Source organism: Ciconia boyciana, chromosome 9 (genome assembly GCF_034638445.1).
Source record: "Ciconia boyciana chromosome 9, ASM3463844v1, whole genome shotgun sequence".
Classification (NCBI taxonomy): Eukaryota; Metazoa; Chordata; class Aves; order Ciconiiformes; family Ciconiidae; genus Ciconia; species Ciconia boyciana.
The window spans coordinates 10275981-10299925 of record NC_132942.1 but is presented as its reverse complement, the minus strand read 5'-3'; the positions used below and the strand labels follow the sequence as shown (position 1 = coordinate 10299925).

Sequence of the window (23945 nt, the reverse complement as noted above, 5' to 3'; positions counted from 1 at the left end):
CACAGACCTGCCTTTGCAGTCAATTAGCTGCATCCAAGGTGGGAATTACCTTTAAAAGGAGTTGGATCAGGATAGGGAACATGGGTCAGAGCTGGAACCTAAAGATGCTTGTCTGCCCCAGTGCTTATAAAGGTAAGCCGAACTTTTCTTAATTGCTTTTTGGGAAGTTAGTTATAACTAGATAGCTGCTTTCCTTTGCCAAGAACATGGGTGTATTTGTGGCTCTGGAGTAAGAAGAAACAGCAGAAACAATAAGGCACTCGTGACCGAACAAGTTTATGCTTAATCTTTCAAATGGTTTTTCCAGAGAAAGACCTTGGCCTTGAACTCTGTCTTAGTTTATTTGCTATACTCATGTCGCTGGCAGTGGCAAGCAAACTGGAAAGCTCGGGCATGTTAGTGACTGTTTCTGAGCGCCAAAATTAGGAGCTCTTGTTGAATTGGGTGGCTGAGCTCAGGGCACTGGCACAGTCAGTGGCCAGGGAAGGCTTAGAGGGCAGAAACATGGGGCTCTGTCCCAGGTTGTTTTTACTTGGTTTGCTTTAAGACACCATAGCCTGGTCTGCACATTCCCTGGAGCTTTCCAGACAGGGTGAACGTGTGTGCTGTCCCCTAAAACATCCTGTCCACAATGGCAGGGCAAGACCTACGCTCCCCTCCTGCCCTGCACTTCATCTGCTTGGGCTCTGCTGCCAGATGGAGGAGAGGAGCTAAGCCCTGGTGCAGATGTTTTGCTTCATCACTGCATTGCCAGCCGCTGGCAGCAATGCAGGCGCAGTGTCCCGAACCGGCCAGGAAGGCCAGCGGAGGCAAGGGGGGTCACATCTGGCCAGCCCCTTTCTCCTGGCAATGTGCACTGGATAATCCCTTTGGTTAACAAATTCCTGTGTGCTTGTGACCGGGAGTGGGATGAGGAAAGAGGAATAACTCCCGCCCTAGTGCTGGGGCAGCCAGAAGCACTTTCAGCCCAATAGCAACTGCAGCGATGCTGCTGCAGCTACATTTAGTGTCTTGCTGGGGCCGGATCCAAAGCCCCGCTATACCCACTGTTTTTGGCCCACTCTGAATCAGGTGTTTGTGCCATCTCACTGCCACGTGCATTAGCTCATCCCCTGCCTTTGAGCCAGCATGCGGCCATTGGTGCAAGGGCTGCAGGATGCCTTCCTGTGCCCCAGCCATGCCCTGCCTGCTACTTCAGTCCTGCCTCAGCTCCTCAGCTCCTTCCCCACCGTGTTTCAGCCCCCAATGGGCCCCACTTGAGGTGTCTTGGGTGGCTTTTGCTTTCAGGACTTGGCATCCTACCGCTGCACTTAAACACCATCTGCACCTGTGAAGGCATTGGTGGGGAACACACCCAGAGCCCCACCAATGCCCCAGAGCATGCTATAGGGTGTATAGGGAAGGCTGCTCTTTCCCTTCCCCTGTACGGATGCTGACTTCAGGAAAAAGGGCTGATAGGGGGTCTCTGATTAATGCATCAGATCTTGGTCCCCGAGAGGGATGCCACCTGCAAGCTGGACACTTGCACTGACCTAATGTCTTTGTGGCTTCAAGCCACATTAGCACCATCTGCCAGCGATGGAGAGCTTCCCAAAACCCCAGGAAGTGGGTGTGGGGGAGGATCATCAGATGCTTTCATGCTGGGGTATACTGGGAAGGACCTGACCTTCTCCCAGAGACCAGCAGCCCCTGTTGGGGTTTAAACTGCACACGTGTTTTTTCTATTTGTGGTATCCTTTCACAACTAGTAAAGCACTTAAGTTTTTGGAAAGAGCCTGCAATCCAGCCCTGCTGAGCCGTGCTACAACAACAGGTTATTGTAGGTGAAGGACAGGACCTCTGCCTGGGAGCTTTCCAGGAGTTGTGCTGCTTAGCTGGAAGGAAGTAGAACTTCTTAGCATCGAATCTATCCGCAGTGCAAATGCCAACTGCAGCGCTGCGAGGTCTCCGACAGTGTGCAGAGCACGAGGAATCCAGCTTCATGCACTGGCACTGTACAGAGCATGAGGAATCCAGCTTCATGCACTGGCACCGTGCAGAGCTGGCACTTCCAGCGCCTCCTGTCCCTTGCTGTAAGTGGAGTGTGCCTGATGCAGGATGAAGGCCAGAAAACTAGTGTAGAAACATTGGCAGGGTTGCCTTGCTGTCTGCCCTGGCTGCAGAGCACTTTGGATGCTCCCGATTCCTGGAAGCTTACTGCCTTTTGATAGAGAGAAATACAAACTATTACTGTCATTGGACTTGTCTGTAACAGCTCAGAGACATTAGAAAGCAAAAGCTGAGATCCTGATTCAAATTTGCAGCTCTAGTTGTGGCTGTTTGCTCTGTGTCTGTGGTTGTCGTGGTGCTTTCAGCCCGCCAATGAGAAGTATCCACTCTCTTATTTAGCAATGATCCTGCTACAGCCCCACTAAGCCCTATGGACATTCTGTCTGTATCGGTACAGAGCCACTTCCAGCTCATTCCCATACACGTGCCAAGGACAGCTATTCCCCTAGGTAGCCTGAGCTGTGGTTTAGATGAAAGGAAATTTGCAGTTTAAAAGCATCCTTCCATTTCAGTAAGACTTTTGCTTTGCAGAGAGTTAACACTATCATTTCCTACTCGTGTGGTACCCATTGGTATTTCCTTCTCTGGCCTCAAGCTTGGCAGCGTAACCCTATAACATAGTGGTGTTGCTGCGCTGCGCCAGGCAACTGTCTCTCCACGGTAAAACTGTTTGCATTTGCTGGCACTCCTGACATCTCTTGTTGAGGTTGTCACAATGGCAGCAGCTGAAGTGGTTATGTAGGTCTGGTGTGCAGACCTGACCCGTAAAGGAGAGCAGGCTCCGGACCTCTGCTCTGCACACCGCTGTCTGCACCCTTTGCAAAAGGTCAGATCCAGGCGGTGGCATGTGGCAGCATTGTAGCACACACAGAACCTTTCACCAGCAGCAGGTGGGTTCCCAGGGCGTGTCTGCAAAGAGAAGCTCTCTTTGCCAAGTGGGCAAACTGGGTTTAATGGAGCTCCACCCAAAACAAGTCTCCTGGAACTGAACACACCCCATGGAAAGTGCCCTTGGGCAGCTGCAGCAAATCCAAGGAAGGCTCTGCTTATTTCCAGACTAGAAAAATGACTCTGATGTTGAAAATGTGGCTAAAATAGAAGCTGCCTTAGAGGAGAAAGGCTGGGGAAGGCTGCAGCGGGCAAAGGCTGCCCCTTCCAAATAGGTCTGAACACAGGAACATTTTGAAACTACCAAAAATCCAGAGCTGCTTCTCAGCTGTGGCCTTGCGTGTCACTAAAGTCCCTCTGTCCAGTTCTAATCCTGACTTTGCAGTTTGCTATCATGACATTATAAAGTCAAATGCCACCAGCGATGGAAATAGATATTCCCTCCCAGACAGGAGCTTCAGTAAAGTGTTCCAGGAGGCGGAGGGGGAAGGGCTTCCCTGGCTGAATTTTACCAGAATTTTTACTGGCAGAAAAGTCTCAATTTTAAAGAAACATGCTTTTCTGATCAGAAAATGCTCTCCTGGGCCATCTGTCCTCAGCTGTCTGGTTTTCATCACTCTTGTGACATTCCTAAGGCTTGGCAGTACCCAGGGCTGCTTTGGAGGCACTGAGCAGGATGCAACCCCGCTTTGAAAAGCTTCCACCTGAACAGCAAATCCTGGCAAAGGAGTGAAGGAGAGATGTCCCCCAGATGGCAGGAGGAGGGAGAGGAGGGGAAGCATTGCCAGCTGCAAGCCGCCTGCTCCTCCCGTAGATGTGCTGGTGCTCCCCAGGGCAGGCAGGGTGGGAGCTGGCATGGGGCTGGGTATCTTGCTCTCTGCGGAGCCCCGGCTGCTGCAACCGGCGCAGTTATTCTCAGTGTTTCCCCCTTTGTCATTCAAACACTTCTGAGCAGTGCGGCGGTGGGGCAGGCATCACGTTGCTCCATGCCCTCACTTCCCCAGGCGGTAAATGCTGAGCCCCCCGTGTTTGTACCATCCTTTGGGGTCCTCCTTGCCCACTGTGTGCCTCTGAGCCCCTTGGCCTTTGCCCCTGCCCTGGCTGAGCCCTCTGGGAGCAGCCGGAAGGGAAGGAGGAGGGAGGCGGATGCTGAGCCCTTCCTGTGTTTTGGTGAGTCCTGTTTTTCCACAGTTGCATCATTTAAAATGCGTTCAGAGCTCTCCCAAACACCCACTGCCAGAAGCGCTGCCCTTAGAAGGTGGCCTGAAAGGCTGCAGCTATTTAGACAGACAAAGAAAAGAAGAACTGAAGCTGTTACCCTTCCTCCCGTCGCTCTCCCTTCTGCTCTTTCCCCTGTCCCTGCCAGCTCACCAGTGCTGGGAACAGCATCATGGAGACACAGAGAAGCAAGCTGGTGTCTCAGAAAATTTGCTGGCTGCCAGCAGGACAGCTCCAGGCTCTGCTGGTGATCAGATAGCAGAGGAGCAGCTAAGAAGAAGCGTTCCCCTCCTCAGCTTCAGGGAAGAATCTTTATGGGGGCAGGAGACTGGCTTTTGAGGATGTCTCCTACAAATAAAACTAAACCCAGCCCAGGGGTCAGTAAAACACCTTTGCACCTGCTAAAGCTTCCTCAGATTTGCACTTGTTCAAGCCAAAACTGGAATATGGACAGGAACCATTTCCTCCTGGAAACTTGCCGCTGGTTCTGCCTCGTGTCCCCGCTGTGCAGTACTTATAGGGTGGCCCTTGACCTGCTGCTTCCCATAATCTCAAGCCTGATATGGACCTTGCTGCGGAACAGATGTGACTGATTTAGCAGGAATACTAGTTCTCATCAGAACAGTGCCTGGGGAGATGCAGCCTGCGCTCAACCATCCAGCTGACGCAACCCGCTGTTTTGCAAGCTTGGTTAGCACCTCACTTCATTGCAGAAATGCTTTTGGCTAATACTGGTGATGTTTCCCAGAAATGGTATGGGCAGGAAAGACGTTTTCCTTGGCATAAGCTGGCCTCAGCGCAACCTCTCCAGCGTTGTCTGGGTGGAAGAAACCAACTTGGATGAGTTTGGAGCTAAGCAGGGTTTAGCCACACCACAAAGTCCAAGAGCAGTGAGTGAATGGCACGAGGAGGCTCAGCCTCCTCTCCTGCCAGCCCCACTTGCAGAGACCTCTCCAGGTAAAAGCTATGCTCCATTTCTTGTGATGCAGCAGAATGAGAAATATCCCAGCTGCAGGAGACATACTTCCAGGATCCCCTTTGTGCAAAGATGTTGAGGCAATTTACAGTCCCAAGCCTATTTGGGGCTACCACCTTTAGTGCGTAAATTTTACATATGGGCAAAGTGAGTCGTTTTTCATCTCTCCCTCGACCACAGACAGACTTGTTGGCAGATCTGGGAAGAGGAGCCTGTGCTGCCCTCCCTCCCAGCTGCATCTGATTGCATTTGAAATTTGAAGCGAGCGCTAGAGCTTTCTCTCAGCTTGATCATGCATATTTTTTTTGTGTTTCAGCCACTTCTTCAGGGAACATAAAGAGAACTCAAACACATCTTTCTAACCAAAGTGAAGTTCAGGATTTGCTAAGAACAAAGCATTTGGTTTGCCCAAAATACAAATACCCATTGACTCAAGGGCTATAATTCATGGGGAACCCCGAGTGCTTTAACCCCCAGCCCTGACTGCTCTGTCCCAGGCTGTTTTGGGTTGAGTCATTACAGTCCTTCGGCACAGGCAGCGGAGTGCCCAGCTCGCTGGGGAAGAGCCGGCAGGGCCGTGCCAGTGCCAGGCAGACCGGTCCCTTCAGCACAGGACTTGCGGGCAGACCCTCTGGGGCCACTCATGTCCTTGCGTCCCCCCGCCCGGAGCATGAGCTCCCTGCAGACCTGCCCGTAGGTCCCGGAGGGTGAGGGACAGGGACGAGGCGAGGCTGAGCGCCCATGCCGCCCCACCTCAGCGGCTTTCAGCCCCGTTGCAGGGCTGGAACGAGCAGCACCCACATCCCGCTGCGCGCCCGCGGAGCGGCCAGCGCCGCTCCCCCGCCGGCCCCGGCCGCGCCTCCCGCCAGCTGCGGGCTCCAGCTGCGGCTCGGCTCCGGCATCGGCATCGGCATCGGCATCGGCATCGGCACCGGCGCCGGCGCCGGCGGAGCAACAGCGGCCTCCAGTGCCGAAACCTCCTCCCTTTCTCCATCCAGGGACCCGCACTCTGCGTCTCGCTGCGCCGGGCGCCGCATCTCCGCTCCCGCCAGCCCGCAGCCCTGCGGCCCGGGCATGGGTGCCAGCAGCAAATCTCACCAAGGCCACGAGAGGAAAACAAGATTTTTGCCCGGAAAAATGGAGCCTTTTTGGTTTTCCGAGGCACTGGGTAGCTGTGACCTGCAGGGCAAGCCTGAGGCTGGTGGCTTTGGCTGCACAGGGACGGTGTGATGGGGCACTGGCATATGGACAAGGCTGGAGACGGGTCAGCAGGGAGATGATTTGTTGGACGACTCCTCCTGGCAAAGGCCCTGGAGTGAGAGCTTTAATGCCCTGTATTTAACAAATGTAATTGCAGGTAATGAGAATGCTAAAATCTCCTATTACTTGGATACTGGAAGTTTAGGGAAGGAAAACAAACTTATTGATGCAAAAAAGAGCCTCCTTGTTATGCCAGAGCCTGACTCTCTCCTTGGGCATGTCCTGGCTTTGTCCCTGGGGCTCCGTCAGTAATTTGCTCACAGCTCTTTATGGACATTACCAAAAAACCCCATATTTTTTCAGGGAGGTATTTTAAATGTCAGGGAAAGGGGTCTGCTGTGTGTGTAAGAAATCCCAGTGCAAGACATGGCAATGCTTCCATTTTATTAGGATTTTGTATAGGTGAGGGACAGCTTTGTGCTATCTTCCCCGGACTGGTTGTGCCTTTTAATTTTGAGCGGAGTCGGAGTGTGGAGAGGGCTTTTGGCACATTCCCCTGTTCTTTATGCGCACGTTAGTGTTTCTTTGCCTGGAAGAGAGGTTAAAAATGCTACAGGATGCCTTCAGGTCCCTGATACACAGAAGAGCCTGGCTCAGAGGACAAGGAAAGAAAGAAAGGAAATACTGCTTAAGTCATCATTTAAGTGTTATTCACAGTAAGTAAGGCCACATAGTCTTGACACAGAGTTCATGGTTACCATGGACATGTGTTAATTAATTCCAATAGGCTCAAGAGCTGGCGCTTCCTGACATCTCCTGGCAGAATAATTCACCTCTATGCTGTAGGACAGCACTAAGACACCTCTAATGCCTGTCTGGCTGCAGACGATAAAGGTTATGACTTTTTTTGTGGGTTTTTACAGACAAATGCCTGCCATTGTGTCTCGCTTGGGCTTTGGCCTCCTCCCAGCCTCCCCTCCTGATTGCTTCTGCAGCAAAAGCGAGGAAAATATTAAAAGGGCACCTGCAAAAAATTATTATTATTTTTGCCCAGTAGTGGACCTAATTATTCTGAATTTTTCCATTTTCACGTGGAATCATGATGTTCTCCTCTGGAAAGACAAACCCATTTTTCAGGTGCATAGAGAAATGCTGGTAAAATGATTTTCAAACTGTTTTGTGTTTTGCAAAAAGCATTTTGCAAAATGCTGGTCACAGTGAAGTGACCAAAGGCGACAAGTGAGACACCACTGCCACAGGGACCCGCCAGATGCTCTCACTGTAGTTATTCTGAGACTCCTTGCAGGCCTCCAGCTCTTGTCAGACCAGTTGCACACACAAAACTGCAAATGACGCTTCATCCTGCCTCTCAGCTACCTGACTTTTCCCCATGGACCAAAGCTTTATAGATGAGGACGCTCCTTTTATCTCTCCCCTGAGACATTTGGGCTTCAAAGTCCTGGTGCCTGGCCCAGATCGCCCTGACCAGGAGACCAAATGGCTGTTGTTCCTAACCCCAAAACTTCTTCGCTTGGGAATGTTACAGGGGTGCTGCAAGGCTCAGGGCTTTGACCCACAGGAACAGCACATTTCCAGTTCCAGCTGCTGAGAGCTTGCACACATGGGAGTTTGAAGAAGTCCAGGGACGCAGTGCCTGTCAATGCAAGGTGGGTGCCAGCACCAGCTTCTCGTCCATCCCTTCCCTCCCCTGACTCCTGGTCAGCTCTGGATACACCACCGGCTCAGTCTTTTTCTTTTTTGTACCCCAAACTTTCCTTCTTGTGACCACTGAGGTCTGCCATCCGCCCCGAAGCTGCCCTCTGCACCAGGGGGATGTAGCATCCTCGATGCCACTTTGCTCCCTGCGTAGCTGGCTTTGAAGCCTTCCTCACTCTCTTTACCCTGCTCTTGGTTCATGGCCAAAGCCCTAACGATGTTGTGTCTGATGAACCTCCCACCCCCATCTGTTGCACAATACAGCCGACAGCTGGTGCTGGGCTGCTGGCTTCCAGCATGGTCATTATGGCCCTGCTATGCTGCGCCAGGTCGTTAACCATGGTGCCTTTGTTCAGGAGATCCCACTCAGCATGTCTCTGCCTGACTGCATCATCTTCAGCCTTAAAATGTAAAACCAGCATTTGAACAGGCCAGGAGCAGAATATGGGGCAGCAGCCTTGGTTAATGAAGGAAAGAGGGGACAAACAGACCAACAATTCTTATCCACGCTCTTTTTCCTGGTGATCTGGACTCTGTTCCTTGTTACTGCAGAGTTAGCTGGGAGGCAATGCTCCTAAAGAATTTGGCTCCACAAGCCCATCCCTCCAGGGATAGAAAAGCTGGAATCTGAGCTTCTGTAAGAGATGTCTCTGCTGAAGGCAGATGGGCGTGTGAGCCCGATCACCAAAAATCCGTGCCTCCAGCAGGTAAAGTCAAGGGTGAAGCTCCCTTAGCCCCACAGACTGGGGCATCTGGCTACAGATAAGACTCAATCTTCCCAACAGAGATTTTTGAACCACCTAATAGCATTGAGTTGGAAGTAATTCCTTCACTTGTCTGACACAGAGTGCTTCCAATGTATAAATATACTCAAAATTACCTAGGGCCCAAGCCAGATGAAATGAATCAAGTCTTGCCAGAGACGTTGCTAGCATTTGGACCTGGCCTTCTGCTAAGACAGTGCAATCTGGCACCAGCACAGATTAAATATAAGGCTCATGCTTAAAAATACCCAGAGCAAATTGTATCCTTTCATATGCAGAGGAGACAGAAAGCAGAGCTCAGCTATAAATTGCTAGGGTGAAAAAACATAGTTTTTTCTCAGCCACCACACGTCTGAGGTCACCTGGAAAAATATTCTTCTGCCTGCATGCTAGATCTGGGCAGACTTTGAGGACTTTGCCGTTTGTCTGAGATCCTGGACACCTGCCAGCACAGTCCGAGCAATTGCTGCAGCTCGGCAGCTGCAGGTGTGAGGAGATTTTGGCCGTGCGGTCCCTGCCCGTGTGCAGCTTGTGTGCTGTGAGCCGCACGCAGCGGACCTATTTTGCAGATGGAGTCCACATGCTCGGATCAGTGGGTGCAGCATCTGTGCAGGAGGCCAGATTCATGCCAGATGTGTTGGGCTCACTGCCCACACTCCACCCAGCTGCATGCAAACAGCTTTGTTTCTAGGAAATCCCAGACATATGTAGTAGCCCTCATCTCCATGATATTTAGACTTGCAGGAGGTCCAGATACTCACAGGTTCTGAAAGCACAACAGACACTCATTGCTGTATAGGAGGTTGTCCGTGCCACAGACGGGGTCAAAGATCTTTGTACAACCTTTTCTTAAGTCATAGTTGCCACAAGCTGCCTAGAGACGCAAAAGGGTAATGCTGAAAATATTAAACAAGCTTTCAGTTTACCACAGGAGCTTTGCATACACAGGGAGGTGCATATTTTGTGTATCTTGATAACCCATCTTGCTCAGAGCTTGCTCAGAGCTCTGCTATGAACTCTCAGAAACACTGGGACTGCCTGTCACCATGCTGTCCCTTGGCCAGCTGAACTTCACCTGGCAATCCTGCACATCCTTAGGAGTGACAATATTGAGTAATCTCCTGAATGCTCAATCACCTTCTTCCCAGTTCTTATTTTTATGCCACAACGATACCTGCCCTCACACTTGCAAGCTAGAGAGTAGGGGAGCTCTGGTCTTCTTGGCAGGTAACAGCAATATTCAGCTCTTTATTAACAGGTTTCCTCCACTGACTGTGGGGAAATGCAGTGGGAAACCAGTGCCATCACTGGGATTTTGCTGTGGCACAACAGGTGGAAGGAGGTTCCCAGGCACTGGCATCTTTGGGCTGCCAACCCAGCAGCTCGCTGTACTTCACTGTATTTAGCAGCTCTAGCCAGAGCTGCTAAACTAACCCACTGTTTGGGTTAGTGCTGTCTCACCAAAGCTGGGCACACCCTTGTGCTACACAAAAATAGGGGCTCTACCTCTGTTCCTTTGCCAGCAGCTCCATCCATCTCAGCGTTTCCTAGAGAAAGGGTGGAGAGAGAGAAGATGCCTTAGCACCCATCACTTGGGCTGGTTTCAAGGGAGACCTACTAAAGATGCTTTAGCCTGAGGACTGTATGTCTTCACTCAGACACCTTTTTCCCAGCAAACAATTTCTTCCCTTGGATCTCCCCCATTTTGCAGCCGGGTCCCTCCCCGCTGCATCTGCCTCTTTACCCTGGCAGAAACGCTGTGATGGTGCAAGGCCCTGTCAAGGCCAGATGCACTTCTAGTGACATTCTCTGCCAGCTGCCAGGGAGCAAAGGTGGCTTTCGTTATCTCTTATCACGTGCTCATGGGTAACTGAGAAACTCCTGCTGATGCTGGACCAGTGCTGGAGTAAATCCAGCGTGATTTTTCTGGTGCCAGTGGGTTTGTACCATGAGGAAGCAGAGTCAAAAGACAAGTTGCTGAAGGTCTCTACTAGAAGGAGAAATGGGTGGACCTTGAGGTCTCACATCAAAGCTGGTGGGAGCAAGCTGTGACTTTGGTGGGCTTCTCCATGGAGAAGCTGGCCCTGAACTGACAGCTGGGATCACATGGGTGGAACACACGGTGGGTATATTTTGAAAAACAACCTGAATTTGTTCAGCAAAAGGCAGTATTGAGAAGAAGACCTTGGGTTGCTTATCCAGAAGTCATCTACGTGGAGGATTTAGGCTACACCTACATTAACAACCAGTGTGACCCGATAGCAGTGGGTCTGTGGAGTGAAATGGTTTGGTGCTGATGACCTGACAGCCACACTATTTAGGGTTTCAGGGATTTTACTTTGGTTGAGCACCAGTCCAGACCCAGGAGCCGTAGCTCTCTACGTCCTCAGTTCATCTGAAATGAGTCCAGATTTTGTGCTCAGACAGCTCTGCAATGGCAACCACCGCACAGTGAATAGCATGACGGAGGACTTGTTTCAGAAGCACCCTCCTGTTCTGAATGAACCCACGAAAGCAGAAATCCGTGGTGAGCAGGACCTGAAGAGCAGCAACAGCTCATGTTCTCATCCCTCTGCACCATATGGGATTTTGAAAACACAGTTGCCTTAAACATTGACTTTGGTTGCGAGAGCTGCATTTTCCCTTGCATAAATGCGTTTCCTGTCTTCTTGGGCTTCTTTTTAAAAACCAGAATAGCACCTATTCACTCTAAAAGAATTGCAGTGTCCTAGAAATCACCAGCTCCAGGCTGAATCCCAGCCCTGAAGGGAGAGTATCAGACCAGCAGGTCTATTCATTTTTGGGAGCAGGTGCCAGGCACCCTTTTAAAGCCTTTGCTTTAGGCTTGCTCACAGACTACTGGTTTAATGCATGTTGGCCATTGCAGCACTCTCTGGGGATCGCTCGCTTTCCCTGCCCGGGGCCGGAGGAAGGTCCCAGCACCAGCTGTCCTGTTCCCAGGCTCACCTTCCCAGCTGGCAGACCTGGGACCTTTAGCAAGGAGAGAAAATGGCTCCTAAGCAAAATGTTGCACTTACCTTGGTAGCAGCAGAACGCCAGGGAGAGGAGCAGGAAAACACCAGTTGCCTTCATGGTCAAGGTGATGCTTTACTGGGGACAGCAAAGAGGAAATGGGACACTTCTCAGGCTTTCAGAGATCCTGTCTCTGGCAGTCTATGCTGGGACCTTTATACCTTTCCCCATCTGTGGCACCACCCTGCATGGCCAGCTCCACCCCACAGTCTCGTGATGACAACATTCAAAGTATGGGGACAACACCAGGTGGCAAATGGCTCATTGGTGTGCGCACGCTCTGAAGCTAATGGAGGTAACGATCCTTATCGCTGGCAAGGACTGGAGCTGCATCTCAGGTTTGGGAGACAGCCTTGGGTCTGCACTGCAAGCTGGGAAAAAGTGACTTTGTACAAGAAGCAGACTGGAGAAACAGGCAGGACGGCAAGGGAAATACATGTGTTAGGACGAGTAGTGTGGCTTTGATTAATGACCCTGCCACTGCCACTTGCAGGGCTCTGGGTGAAGATGGCTTTGGTCCACACACCCCTTTCCTGGCATGATCTGCAGAGCAGAGCTGGAGTGTCGCAGCTCCCCTTCCCACCCTAGACAGATGGGGACAGAAGCAAGAACTGCTGCCGGAGAGCAGAGAGCTTGGATTTGCCTTGGGTTCGCTTGTGGCTGCACATTCAGTGCTGTTATTTTGACTGCACATCTCTCTGCAGGCAGGCAGGCAGCCGAAATGAGCTCGTTGGGTTGGATGCTGCTCCCTTCCCCTCTCCCTGCCTGCAGTTTGGAGTAAACCCTGGGGATTTCCTACATTTACTTCACCAATGGTGCATTGCAGAGAGTGGATCAGTCCCTTGGGTATTAGAAGGATTAATTAATGTTTCTAAAGCACTTTGATATCTCAGCCATAAATCACTGGAGAAGTGCAAAGCAAATTATTACTAATGGGGGCTTATGACTCAAAGACAGATTTTTAATTAGCTGAACAGGCAAAAGTCAATGCCAAGAGCAATTCAAGGAGCTGTTTGTGAGACAGAAGTCTCAGCTCGATCGGCAGCTGCTCCACTGTCCAAGGGAGACCCCAGTCCGAATGTGGCTCTGGAGGATGCTTTCCCCTGCCAGAAACATCCCTTGTGAGTTTGCTTTGGTGGTGATGGAGATTTTCCTCGCTCTTGTCTGGGCTTCCCTCTGCTCTCCCTGAGGCGATCTGCAGCATGGGGCTGAAATAACTACTTTTAATGGCATCTGTTATTTTATTAATTTGGAGAGTAGAGCTGGCTTTGGGTATGACCCACTCACCATCTGTGAATAGCTGGACTGGGTGTTGGTGGACCTCTGTGAGCAAGCAACAGTCCCTTAGCATGCCTGGGACAAGGATTCACATGGTGTTATCACCCTCTGAGGAGCAAGGGAGAGAGGTATGGTCATTTTTTATAGCTGAAAGAAGTTCATCTCGATCCAACACTGTCCCCTGTTGCTCCTCCAACACACCTGCCAGGTTCACAGCATGAGTAAAGCCAATAGGTGGCAATAGGTGCTTTGGTCTCACTTCCCAAAGCTGGAAGGGGACTTAGCAAGGGCATTTACGGTTATACGCCAGGGCAACTGGGGAAAAGATTTTCTTCTTCAATCTGTTAACACATGTAAATAGAGCAGTGCTGAAAAGAGTTTCTCTGATTACCCTTGTTTGGGATGTGCCCACTCCTGGTAAAACACATTTGCACATTTTTCAGTTTAGAGATCCTCGCTGTAGCCAGGAAATGTGATAGTATTGATTGTCCAGAAACAGAAACATCTTTCCTCAGATTCCTTGGAAACATCCAGGCACACTTCCAAACTTGAGTTTGATGGGTAAATCCTTAATGTTTACGAGAGCTGCTCTGCCGATGGGAACGGTGTTGGCTCCTGGGACATTTCAAATGTGTGTAATGCCATGGTTTTCTCCTTTCCTTCCTCCACAAGTCAGAGGCATCAAAGCACAGACAGGCTGCCGACCTCCCCCTGCCTCCTGGACACTTCTCTCTTCATCCTCTTATTGCTTAGGCTCCTGATAGATTTGCATTGACTTAATTTCATGTTCGTAACCCCTCCCAAAGCTGTATGAGATTAAGTACTTTACTACTGAAGCAGGTTGAAGAAACTCCAGATCATGCAATACAATGGACTGAACTTAATTATTCCACAACGAATTGAGCCAAACCAACTGATTCAAGGACAGTTGCTTCTGCCAAAAGAAGAATCCAACACAGGCTGCTAACGCTGCTGCGGCCAAACAGCAGTCACACTAGGTTTTTAATGCAGTTTCTCCATTAGCAATTGCCCTTCCTTTCCTAGCGCCTCTGCTGACATCTGTGTGTTTATGAGATGCCTTCGAAAACATGGAATTTCAGGGCTCCTCTCTCCTGATTGACACCTATTCTATATCCCTCAGAAAATCAAACAGAAATGCTTGGGGCTTATTTGACTGGGGAGGAATGAAAAAGCTGTGAACTGCTATTGCGCTGGGTGCTCCTGGTAGAAGGAGCAGGGAGATGTCTTCAGCAGTGTGGGCTTTCTCAGGATGTGTCACCTTGTCAGAGCAGCGTGTTCCTCCAAACACATCAGCTGGAGGAGTAGAGAAAAATGAGTCAGGCGGCTCCACCAGCCGTGCTGTGTGACTTGCTGAGCACGGCACCCATCGCGGAGAAATGGAGAGGACAGGCAGGCCCTAAAGCAGGTGCTGGCGTGGGATGGCTTTCCCTTGGTTGCCTTGTTGGGTGACGGCCCCCACACATGGTGTGGGGCAGAAGACCTCTGCAATTGCTGATGGTGTCTTCTCCTGACTTCGGGAAGGCACTCGGAGGAGAAAGCGATGCCACACAAGAAATGCAGGGAAGTGGCGGTGGGCAAGGAGGTAAGCTGAACTGGCAGGTCTGAGTCGAGATGGATCAGCAGGAAGAGGTGATTCTCCTTCTGCAGGATGAATGTCTGTGTCATCTTTCGGCCAAATCTGAGCACTTTCAAGTTACATTTTTTTGAATAGTAAAGTGTTGCAAAGGAATAAAAAGTTGCATTGCAGGGAAATGAAAAATTTGGGAACCTACCTACTTCCCTGCGATGGCTCATCCACGACAGGCTGGAGGAGCACTTGTTGTACCGGGGCTGGAATTTGCTTTTTGTGAAGACTTGATGTACAGAGAAAAGCCACCAGTACCCTGGGGAAATTGCAACAGAGTCACCAGCAAAAGCATTCAAAGATCACAAACCAGACCCAGATGATCATGAATCACAGCTTAGAAGCCACAAGTGGTTCTTAAGCCTCTTCAAAGTAATGGCATTTACCAACAGGCTCGTTTGGAGTGGTTCACATTTTCCAGCCTTATTCTGAACCCGAGAGAGAGAATGGGCTAAAGGAGCAGAGCTCTTCTCGCAGTCCTGGTGCCTGGGAATTGGGGTGATAACAGGGAGATGTTGTGACACTTGGCACAAGCTCATGCTTGCTGGGGTGCTGAGGCTGTATGGGAGCTCGTCTGCTGGGGAGTGCAGGCGAGGCGTGACCCCTTGGCCCCATCCCAACAGTGTTCCAACCCCTGCCGCCAAGGAGTGGCGGCGTGGCCAAGACCCGCACCACAGCCCTGCGCTGGTGGCATTCCTGAGCCTTGGTCCCTTGGTGGAGGTTGTGGGGACCTTCCTGGGGATACATGAAGGGAAGGTATCTTTTGGGGACCTACAGGAGGATCCTCAGTGCTCAGGTTGGTCAACAAGGCAGGTAGGGGGTTTGCTGCTTCCCTGCAATGGCTGGGTTGAGTGGAGGTTGGAGAAAGGCTGATGCAAATGGGAAGCCCAGGCGTGTCACAAAAGATCGTTCCCAAGATGCTCAAATCTCTCTCGGGTCCAAAGGGCTGCTTGTGTTGGATTTAAAGGCTAAAAATCCCTAAAGCTCTGTTACCTGCTGGGTTTGGCAGGCCTGAAGCTTGCAGGTATACCCAGGACCTTGCCTATGGTATCCAAGATGGGTTTGAAAGCAGTCAGTGCAGACAGTGCAGAAGAGCAAGCCCCATGCAGCGGTGTGCCCATGGAGGGGAGGAGGTCATCTGTGCATGCAGGAGCCCACGGGGAGATCGATCTGCAAGTTGCTGGGAGGAAGGGGGACGGTGCAGCTGGATCCATTCAGGCATGGGAGACAGACCAAGCCATTTTGCATCAGCAAGGTGAGAGCTAGCTGGTTTGCAGTGATCAGCTGCTCTTGTATCCAGGGGATACTGCTCAAACACTGATTTTTCCTGCAGAAAAAAACCAACCATAATTTGGTCCATAGTGATTTTTGTCTTGGATCCTTTCCCATTAATGCTGAGAAAGCTATTTTGTTGCTCTGGGTGCATGGAAGATATTGAACACTGACAGTTTAGGAATAGGGATCCTGTGAGTAGCTGCTGTGAAAACATCACTTATTTTCTCCAGCTGTAGGAGACTCTTTGGAGCCCAGGACAGTATGTCAATTTGTTTTCTCTTCTGTCCTGGAAACGTTGCCACTGGGGCCTCTGGTTTCTGGGGAGGGGGCTGAACATAGCTACAGGAGAAAATTAACAAATGATAATTTCTACTTTTACTAAAGCTTCTGTTTGTGATCCTTCAGCAAGGGCAGCATGTCCATGATAGTGACCTTTGGAAATCTGCAGGCATCAGCGGCTTCCCCTGAGGATGGGTATTGCTGACAACAGTGTCTGAAGACAAAGGCATCACATAAATCATAGCTTGTTGGGTTGTTCAGAAGAGGCCGTGCCTGAATGCCAATCAAATGCTTCCTGAGGAGGATGAATGTGCTGGGGACAGGCAACGTGTTTGCAAGGATTACTGGCTGAAATCGGCTGGGGTGCAATTGCACAGCTCCCTGGTGTGGTGGTAAGTTACCAGCCCAGCTCCTGGTCCGTTTGCCTGTGCTCTCCCACCACTGCAGTGACACCAAACCCCACAGACTCAGTCCATGAAAACCTTCCCCTCATCTGCTATGGCTTACTGGGTGATGGCACGTGGCTAGTGGGAATACCTCTGGGCTCTGGTCAACTCCGGTCATAGCAGTGGCCTTGGGGCTCTGTCCCTTGCAGACGGGACAGCTGCTGCTGCTGGCTGCAGAGACCGTCCACCCCGGAGCAATCCCAGGTCAGGAACAGTGCAGGGGCTGCTGCCTCCTGGCAAAACTTTCTCCCCTGATCGCTTGTGCCCCTCTCCTCGGCTCCCGTGTGGGATCTCCATGGGCTGTGGAGGCAGCGGGAGCATGTGGGGTTGGTCACCCAGGAGCTGAAACACGGAGCTCTGCTCTTCTTGCTTTCCCTGGTATTATTAGAGAAAAAGCATCGTTTTCCCCACTCCTACAGAAAATGCCAAAAGCAAAGAATTCCTTGATAAAATTGTTTTTTTATTAAATCCTATCTGCCTCCCGCCTCCACATCCGACTGCCCGTGCGGCTGCCAGAGATATCCAGGGCAGAGTGATTAAGCGCTGTGGCTGATAATTGGGCAAACACGGTTTTCAGTCTCCTCCAGCAAGGCATTCCCCTGTCTCCAAACTAGAAGCAGCACCCCCTGCCCAATCCCTCTTTCACAGAGCCGAACAAGGTGGGAAGCATATGGTATATACCTTCCTTTCGGGGTCACAGAGTCCCGGAGGATGATCTGCTCTAATCTGACCTTCTGCATAGCTCAGGCCAGCTCTGCCCCTGCTCCCAAGGACCACATGTCCCTTGTCCAGGGCTGGACCTTGCTCTGAAGTGTGAGTGGGGTAACTTAACAAAGAGCTCTGGTATTCACCACTTTGGATAAGTATCCCAGACCTCTATTGCCCTGTCCTGTTTGGATAAAACGATCCTGTCTGCCTGCAGCTGTTGTTGCCTTTAGGTCCCCTTTCCCCCAGGGGAGTTTGAAGTGATTATATCTGAAAACTGGCTCTTTAGAGAAGTTGGATGAAGTCCAAGCGAACTCTGGGTGCATTGGCCTGGCTGCAGAGCTGCTGCAAAGCAGGTGAAAAATTGACCAGGTCACCGGGAGAAGACAGAGCCAGAGCCCTCCTGGAGCAGCATAGCAAAAGGATGAGAGGCAGTGGAGACAGGCTGCAGGAAGGGTCATCCCAACTCGATAGCGGGAAAAAAACATTCACCCTGAGGGTGGCCAAACACTGTTGCTGGACCAAAAAGGCTGTGGAGTCCCCATCCTTGCAGAGGTTCATAACACGGCTGAATGAGCTGATATTTTCTGCAGAAGCTTTCAAAAACCAGCAGACAAGCAACAGCCTGTCCCCTCTGTGGTCCTTAACTAACCCGATGTTCCCAAGACTAGGAGGTTTTTTTAGTGGAGGTCTGAAATGCAGAATATTTTCACATATTTTCTTAATGTCTTGAAAACATTTTGTCAAAGTTTTTGTCAAGGTTTTATAATACTTTCCATTGCTTTGTAAGCCAGTGGATAAACAAACAAACAAACAAAAAAAATTGCGAATTACTTTCATCACAACCCTGGAAATATTTGGCATTTCTAGCTACTTCTGTGAGTTCCATTGGCAGTGCTAATGGCTATTGATACATGGCTTGCTCCCTGGCCCAGGACTCAGAAAAACACTATTGTACTTCTGATTTCAATGAAATACATGGCTAGAGGAGGCTGAAACTCTTAGGTCCATATCACTGTACCATTTTGGACAATTAGAGATGAGGCTTTTCCAGCAGAGAGCTCTCAGCCTGCTTAGCTCCATGGGAAAAACTGGCTATTAAAAAAAATAGAAAGGTGCAGAAAGGAAGGGAAAGGTAATGAAAACTATGAAATAAGGCTTTCATTTCTGAAAACATTTCTTCTTCCTGTTACCTATGGAGAGATTTTAAAATGAGAAGTGCACTTTTTCACAGACTGATAGAAATGAGATTTTGGGAGGAAAAAGAAAAAAGTAGTAGACGCGGGCTAGAGCTGGTGATGATGTTTTTGTTGCTGGACTCTGATCCTGAACATACCAAAAAGGGGAGAGAAAAGCTCAGCAGAGGTTGGAAACACTGAGCCTGGTTCTAGAGATGGCTTTTCCTCAAAGCCATGCTGCCATAAGGCACCATAAGACCCATGTTAGTTCAGAAGTTCATTCATAAATTTCAACTTTCTTTGTGGCGAGCTCTTATCCTGCCAGCATCTAGTGCTACCTATGGTTGCTTTAGCCACAATAAATGTGTGCTTATTGTTGTGTTAATCGTTTGTATCTGCTCTCTGGAGTGGAAAAGCAATACTCCCTGACTCTGCCTGTGCATCAGCATGCCGCACACCTGTCTGAGTAAAATCTCCCCAAAGCTGATAAATGGTGGTTAAACACTGCTGATGAACTTTAGCTAACTGCTATTGACCCTTGGGTTGGGCTGAGATTAGATAGAGCCCAATTAACTCTTGCTCATTTTCCTAATGACCGCTCAAGCTGAAAGACAGAGGCTGAAAGTTTAAGGCAGCTACAATAGGGACACTGTGATGCTTTGGACCTTAGCTGATGGCTGATGCTTATTGTCCCTGCAAAAACATGCTTTGTTTTGAGTGCTGGGAGCTGCTCCCAGGACACAGATATGAGGTATCGGGGGAAAGATGCCGGGGTATAAGAGCATCGGCACCGGCAGCCCTGCCATGAAGGGCGATGCTGCGGGCATTGTTGGCGGCTCTGTGTGCTTTCAGCTTTGGTCAATGGCCTTGATTAAAGAAGGATTTTTGTCTTTGATTTAGGGAGCCTTTGAACATAGTGGCTAAACACTTCCTTTCAATCAAGGGTTTCCCTTTGATTTCTGCATGTAGTCAGCTCCCTGTGTCCCTCGGTGAGCTTTGCACTTGAATTGCTTCCCCGATAAATGTGACATTATTTTTGATGCCTTGTACATTTTCAGCCTGGTTGTGAAAGCAAGGTGCTTTGCAGTGAAAGCACGGTCTTCAGCCCATCAGGGATATGAGGAGCAGTCCTTTTGCTCTGGTAATGGAGATGAAATAATCCACTGCTGAACCTCCTTTCCCCAAGCAGCTTTTAACTTGTTTTTTTTCCTTCTACATGAGCAAGTGGCTGCCAAAGCCTGTGGCTGCTGCCTGCAGTATGCTTTTCCTTCTTATCCTTATTCATCCCTGCCAAGATCCTCTTTGCTTCATTCCTTCCCATTTTCTGAGCTTCTGGAAGCCTCTGGCTCATAGTTTCAAGCCCCGCTTAGCAAAAAACGTGGTTTTCCTGTTAAAAATCAGCTGAGGTTCCCATGTTATGCTATGGTTTCTGTAGGAAATACTCAGAGATGTTGCATCCTGAATTTTTCCCTCTGTTTTTTGGAAGAAGAAATCCAGCCCGCTTCTAAGCTCAAGGCAGCCCTGCAGTGCCTGGACTTGGGGCAGCTCCCCTCCATTGCTGAGATGCTTTCCAGGAGCAGACAGTGACAGGCATGCTGGAGGCAGCCGATGATGCTGATCATGCCGTCCTGCATCTGCCTGTTTAGCTGAGACATCCCTGAGCTTTGTGCTTTGCTGTTCCTCTGCTCAGGCTGAACTGCAGAGCTGCCTGGTGGCCAGAGGTCACGCTCTCCCTGAGCATCTGCCAATATTACATGGAGGGTGATCAGACACTACTGGCAAGGGGCTGGGGACCCCAAGGTGCAGCTACCCTGCAGAGCACAGGAGGCAAGGAGGGTGCACCAGGTGCCCGTGTCCCTGAGCCTGGATATCTGTGCTGCCACTCTCGCGGTGTCAGCCTCTTGCCCATTTGGGGCCTCAGATCCCAAGACCTGTCCCCGGTCATCTCCATCGAGGTGCAGACATGGATCAGGCACAGACACAGCTGCCACAAGTCCCTTTTATTCTGGGAAATACAGTTCCACCTGCTGGGACTTTCACCTGTTGCCTCATTTTTGCATTTTGTGCCCTGCTGGCGTTCATGTCCTTTCACTGGATCTGGCATTTTGGTGGTTAGGAGCAGCCTTTCTCACTGGATCCAGGCTCTGCTGTTTCCAGGATCCTATAAATTCAGCTTTCAGCCATACAGAGCCCTGGGATTTTTATGGATGTGGAACAAAGATGCATAAATGATAATTAAAGCCTCTATAGAAATACTCAGTGCCGGCCAGAAGTGTAAGTCATAAATAATTATCATGATGCTCAGCTTTGAATTTATGATGCTGTATTATTATAAACTAGAACTAATATTATGAGACTTAGAAAGTCAGCAGTGGACTGGAGAAGTAAAAAACTTGGAGGAGGTCTCTGGGTCCCTTCTGAGAACAGGGTGCTGGACTAGACGGCCTTGTGCTTTCAGGGATACTGCTTTTATGCTCTTCCATTATATTAATATTTAAATTGGGGATTAAAACCTTGATGACACCTAAGAGCTTTACTGCATGTACTTTATTGGGATGTAGGGCTTTCTCTGACTGAAGCCTCAGGATTGCCCATGCACTTGGACCCAAGGAGCACACAGTGTTTTACTATGTTAGTGCACTCAGTGTCACCTATGTGTGTTCATTATTGAAAAGCAAGGGAAGTATTTTCAACAAAATTGTTCTGACATCCCTCAGACTTCCAAAGGCAAGTGTGGGCTGGCCTCACCTACGCCTGGTCCCACGAGCTCTGGGGGGAGCTGGGGTCCAGGTTAGAGATCCCCTGCTCTCCTTCATAGCCAGCATTGTCACCTCTCAGTGCCCCGAAGGGGTGTCATGAGCCTGTCCGGGCTCAGCATGCCGAGGGGTCACCCCTTGCCCACTCTCCCTGGCACCAGGGGCTCCCACACTGCCCTTCCCACAGCCCCAGCACCACCAATGCGTGTGAGCTTGCACCAAGTGTCACAACATCTCCCTGTTATCACCCCAATTCCTGGGCGCTGGGACTGCAAGAGGAGCTCTGCTTTTGCTTTAGCCCATTCTCTCTCTCGGGTTCAGAATAAGGCTGGAAAATGTGAGCCACCCCAAATGAGCCTGTTGGTAAATACCATTATTTTGAAAAGGCTTAAGAACTGTTTGCGGTTTCTAAGCTGTGATTCATGATCATCTGGGTCTGGTTTGTGATCTTTGAATGCTTTTGACTGGTGACTCTGTTGCAATTTCCCTGGGGCACTGGTGGAGCATGCTGCTTCTTGCCTCTCTCCGGACTTCAAAACATTCAAGGCCTTGACAAAAGTAAATCTTAGCCCTCTTCTGAGGACTCAGGCAGATTTTTGCTGTGCGGATCCCACCCTGGCTGGAGAGGAATTGCAGGCACCAGCCTCAGTGTGTCCCACTGGCTACCCTCCCATCCCATTTTCCATTTTGCTGGGTGGCTGCTGCACACAGCATGCTCCTCTCGGTGCAATGCAGTGAGACCCACCAAGGTGAAACCCCGCAGCTCCTGGTTGCTGCTGCTCTCTTCGTTGGCTGGAGTTACGCTCTGCCCCTCCATGGACAGGAGCCCCTGGTGAACCTGTTCAGTTTTGTCCAGTATCTCATCCACAGGTGGCACAGCAGGGAGAGGACACTGATGGCCCAGCACTGGACCTGGGAGCCTCCAACTCCCACCAAAACACATGGAGCCCCTTGCCCAGCCCGGGAGGAAATATTCAGCCAGAGATCCCTAGTTCTTTCTTTGGGATGATGTATGGAATTGTGAATTCAACAATTCATGGGACCGGTGGCTAAAAGGACTCCCTGGCAGAGCAGGAAAGGTTTGTCACTTGAGGGGCATCTGCTCAAGGGTGCAGGTCACGTTTCCACTCCTTACAGAAGTTTAAATAAAAGATTTGATGCCCTCCCCCCCGCCCTCCGCTGGAAGAAGAACAGCTGCTAAATGCTGTTAATGTTAAAAGCCCTCAATTAGGAAGAACACTAAGGGACAACACAGGAAGCCAGAAAGCTGCTCTGTAGCTAAAATAGCTACTGTGAGGCACTGTGATAACGGAGTGAGACCGGAGGACAAATTGCTGGAGTGACACTGCCTTCCTGCCTGCAAGGATGGACCCTGCGGTGGAAAGGGTCGAGGACAGGAGCAGGAACATCCCAGAGCACCAGTAGCTGGGACTGGTCCCTCTTTGCAGAGCCTCTCTGCACACCAGGGTTAGGCTGTCATGAGTGAATCCCACAGCCAAGGCAAACTAGAAGGAACTTCAGCTTCACATCCAACTGCTCTGCTCTTTCCCGGTGCTGTGAGACAGGGTTTTTTTGTACAGGCATAAAAACAGAGACCTGCTTCGAGATGGTTTATTCGGACCCTATAACTGGTATTCAGAGGAAGCTGAGCTCTCCCATGTGCAAAGAGCAGGGCTGAGGCAGGAGCAGGCTGGAAGGGAATTGGCTCCATCTAGGCCAAATTCTGATCAGAGAGGGGGAGGAGGAGGAGGCTTGCAGAAAGACGACTGATTTTTCTCCTTGGAAATAAAAAGCTTCTGGCATCACCTGCTGCTTATCTTGCCGCAGTAACATGTAGTTTCTTTCCAGGCCTAAAGAGCACCACCCTGACTCCAACAGGGGCTTAATTGCTATTAATCCTGTTAATTGAATTTAGTTCTCCTGTGCCACTTAGCACGCTGACTGAAAGAGGGAAATAGAAAAGGAAAAAAAAAAAGTCTGGGAAACAAGCTCAGCTGACCCAAGGCGTGGGACTCCTCCTGATATTATAAATATGTGCCCCCCTGCAGCTGGGGACCTGCTCTGGAGGGAGGCTGGTGGGGAAGAAGAGGTTCCTGCTGTAATTGGGCTTTGAGAGATCCACAGGGTGAATGTGACTTCTTAAATTAAGATGAATTCCAGGTGATGATGATATTTGGGGTAGTAGGGGACAAAGTATACTCCCAGGGATGGCCCTGCTTCTGTAGGGCTTTATTTGAAAGCTGGTGTGTGATGTACGATAGTATTTTTTATTTCAAAAACAAGTGTTTGGGGGGTGCAGGACAGCAAAGGTGAGTTTTGAATAGGTGGTTCCTCTCCAGGGTGGGCCTCTCGCAGATGGCTCAGAGGAACAAGCTCTCTGGTCAGAGGTGTGTCTGCATCTGCCTTTCCTCGTGGGCAGGCAGGTTTTTGGTGTGTGGCACGTTTCTGAGGAGCCCTGCTGTGCTGGCACCTGCACTGGTTTCTACGCTCGCCAGTAACTCCCACAACAAGAGAGACAGAGCGGGCTCTTTAGAAACAG

The 23945-nt window shown here is 50.3% G+C and overlaps 1 protein-coding gene across 1 annotated transcript; it reads right to left on the bottom strand.

Annotated features, from left to right (window-relative positions):
* Positions 1-6838: 6838 nt before the first annotated feature.
* On the bottom strand, positions 6839-11904 carry SPINK1 (serine peptidase inhibitor Kazal type 1). Its single transcript, XM_072873040.1, has 4 exons — positions 11850-11904; positions 10318-10358; positions 9573-9685; positions 6839-6920 (listed from the first exon to the last, which is right to left on the bottom strand). The coding sequence occupies exons 1-4, from the start codon at positions 11902-11904 to the stop codon at positions 6839-6841; spliced, it is 291 nt and encodes a 96-aa protein (XP_072729141.1).
* Positions 11905-23945: the final 12041 nt, after the last annotated feature.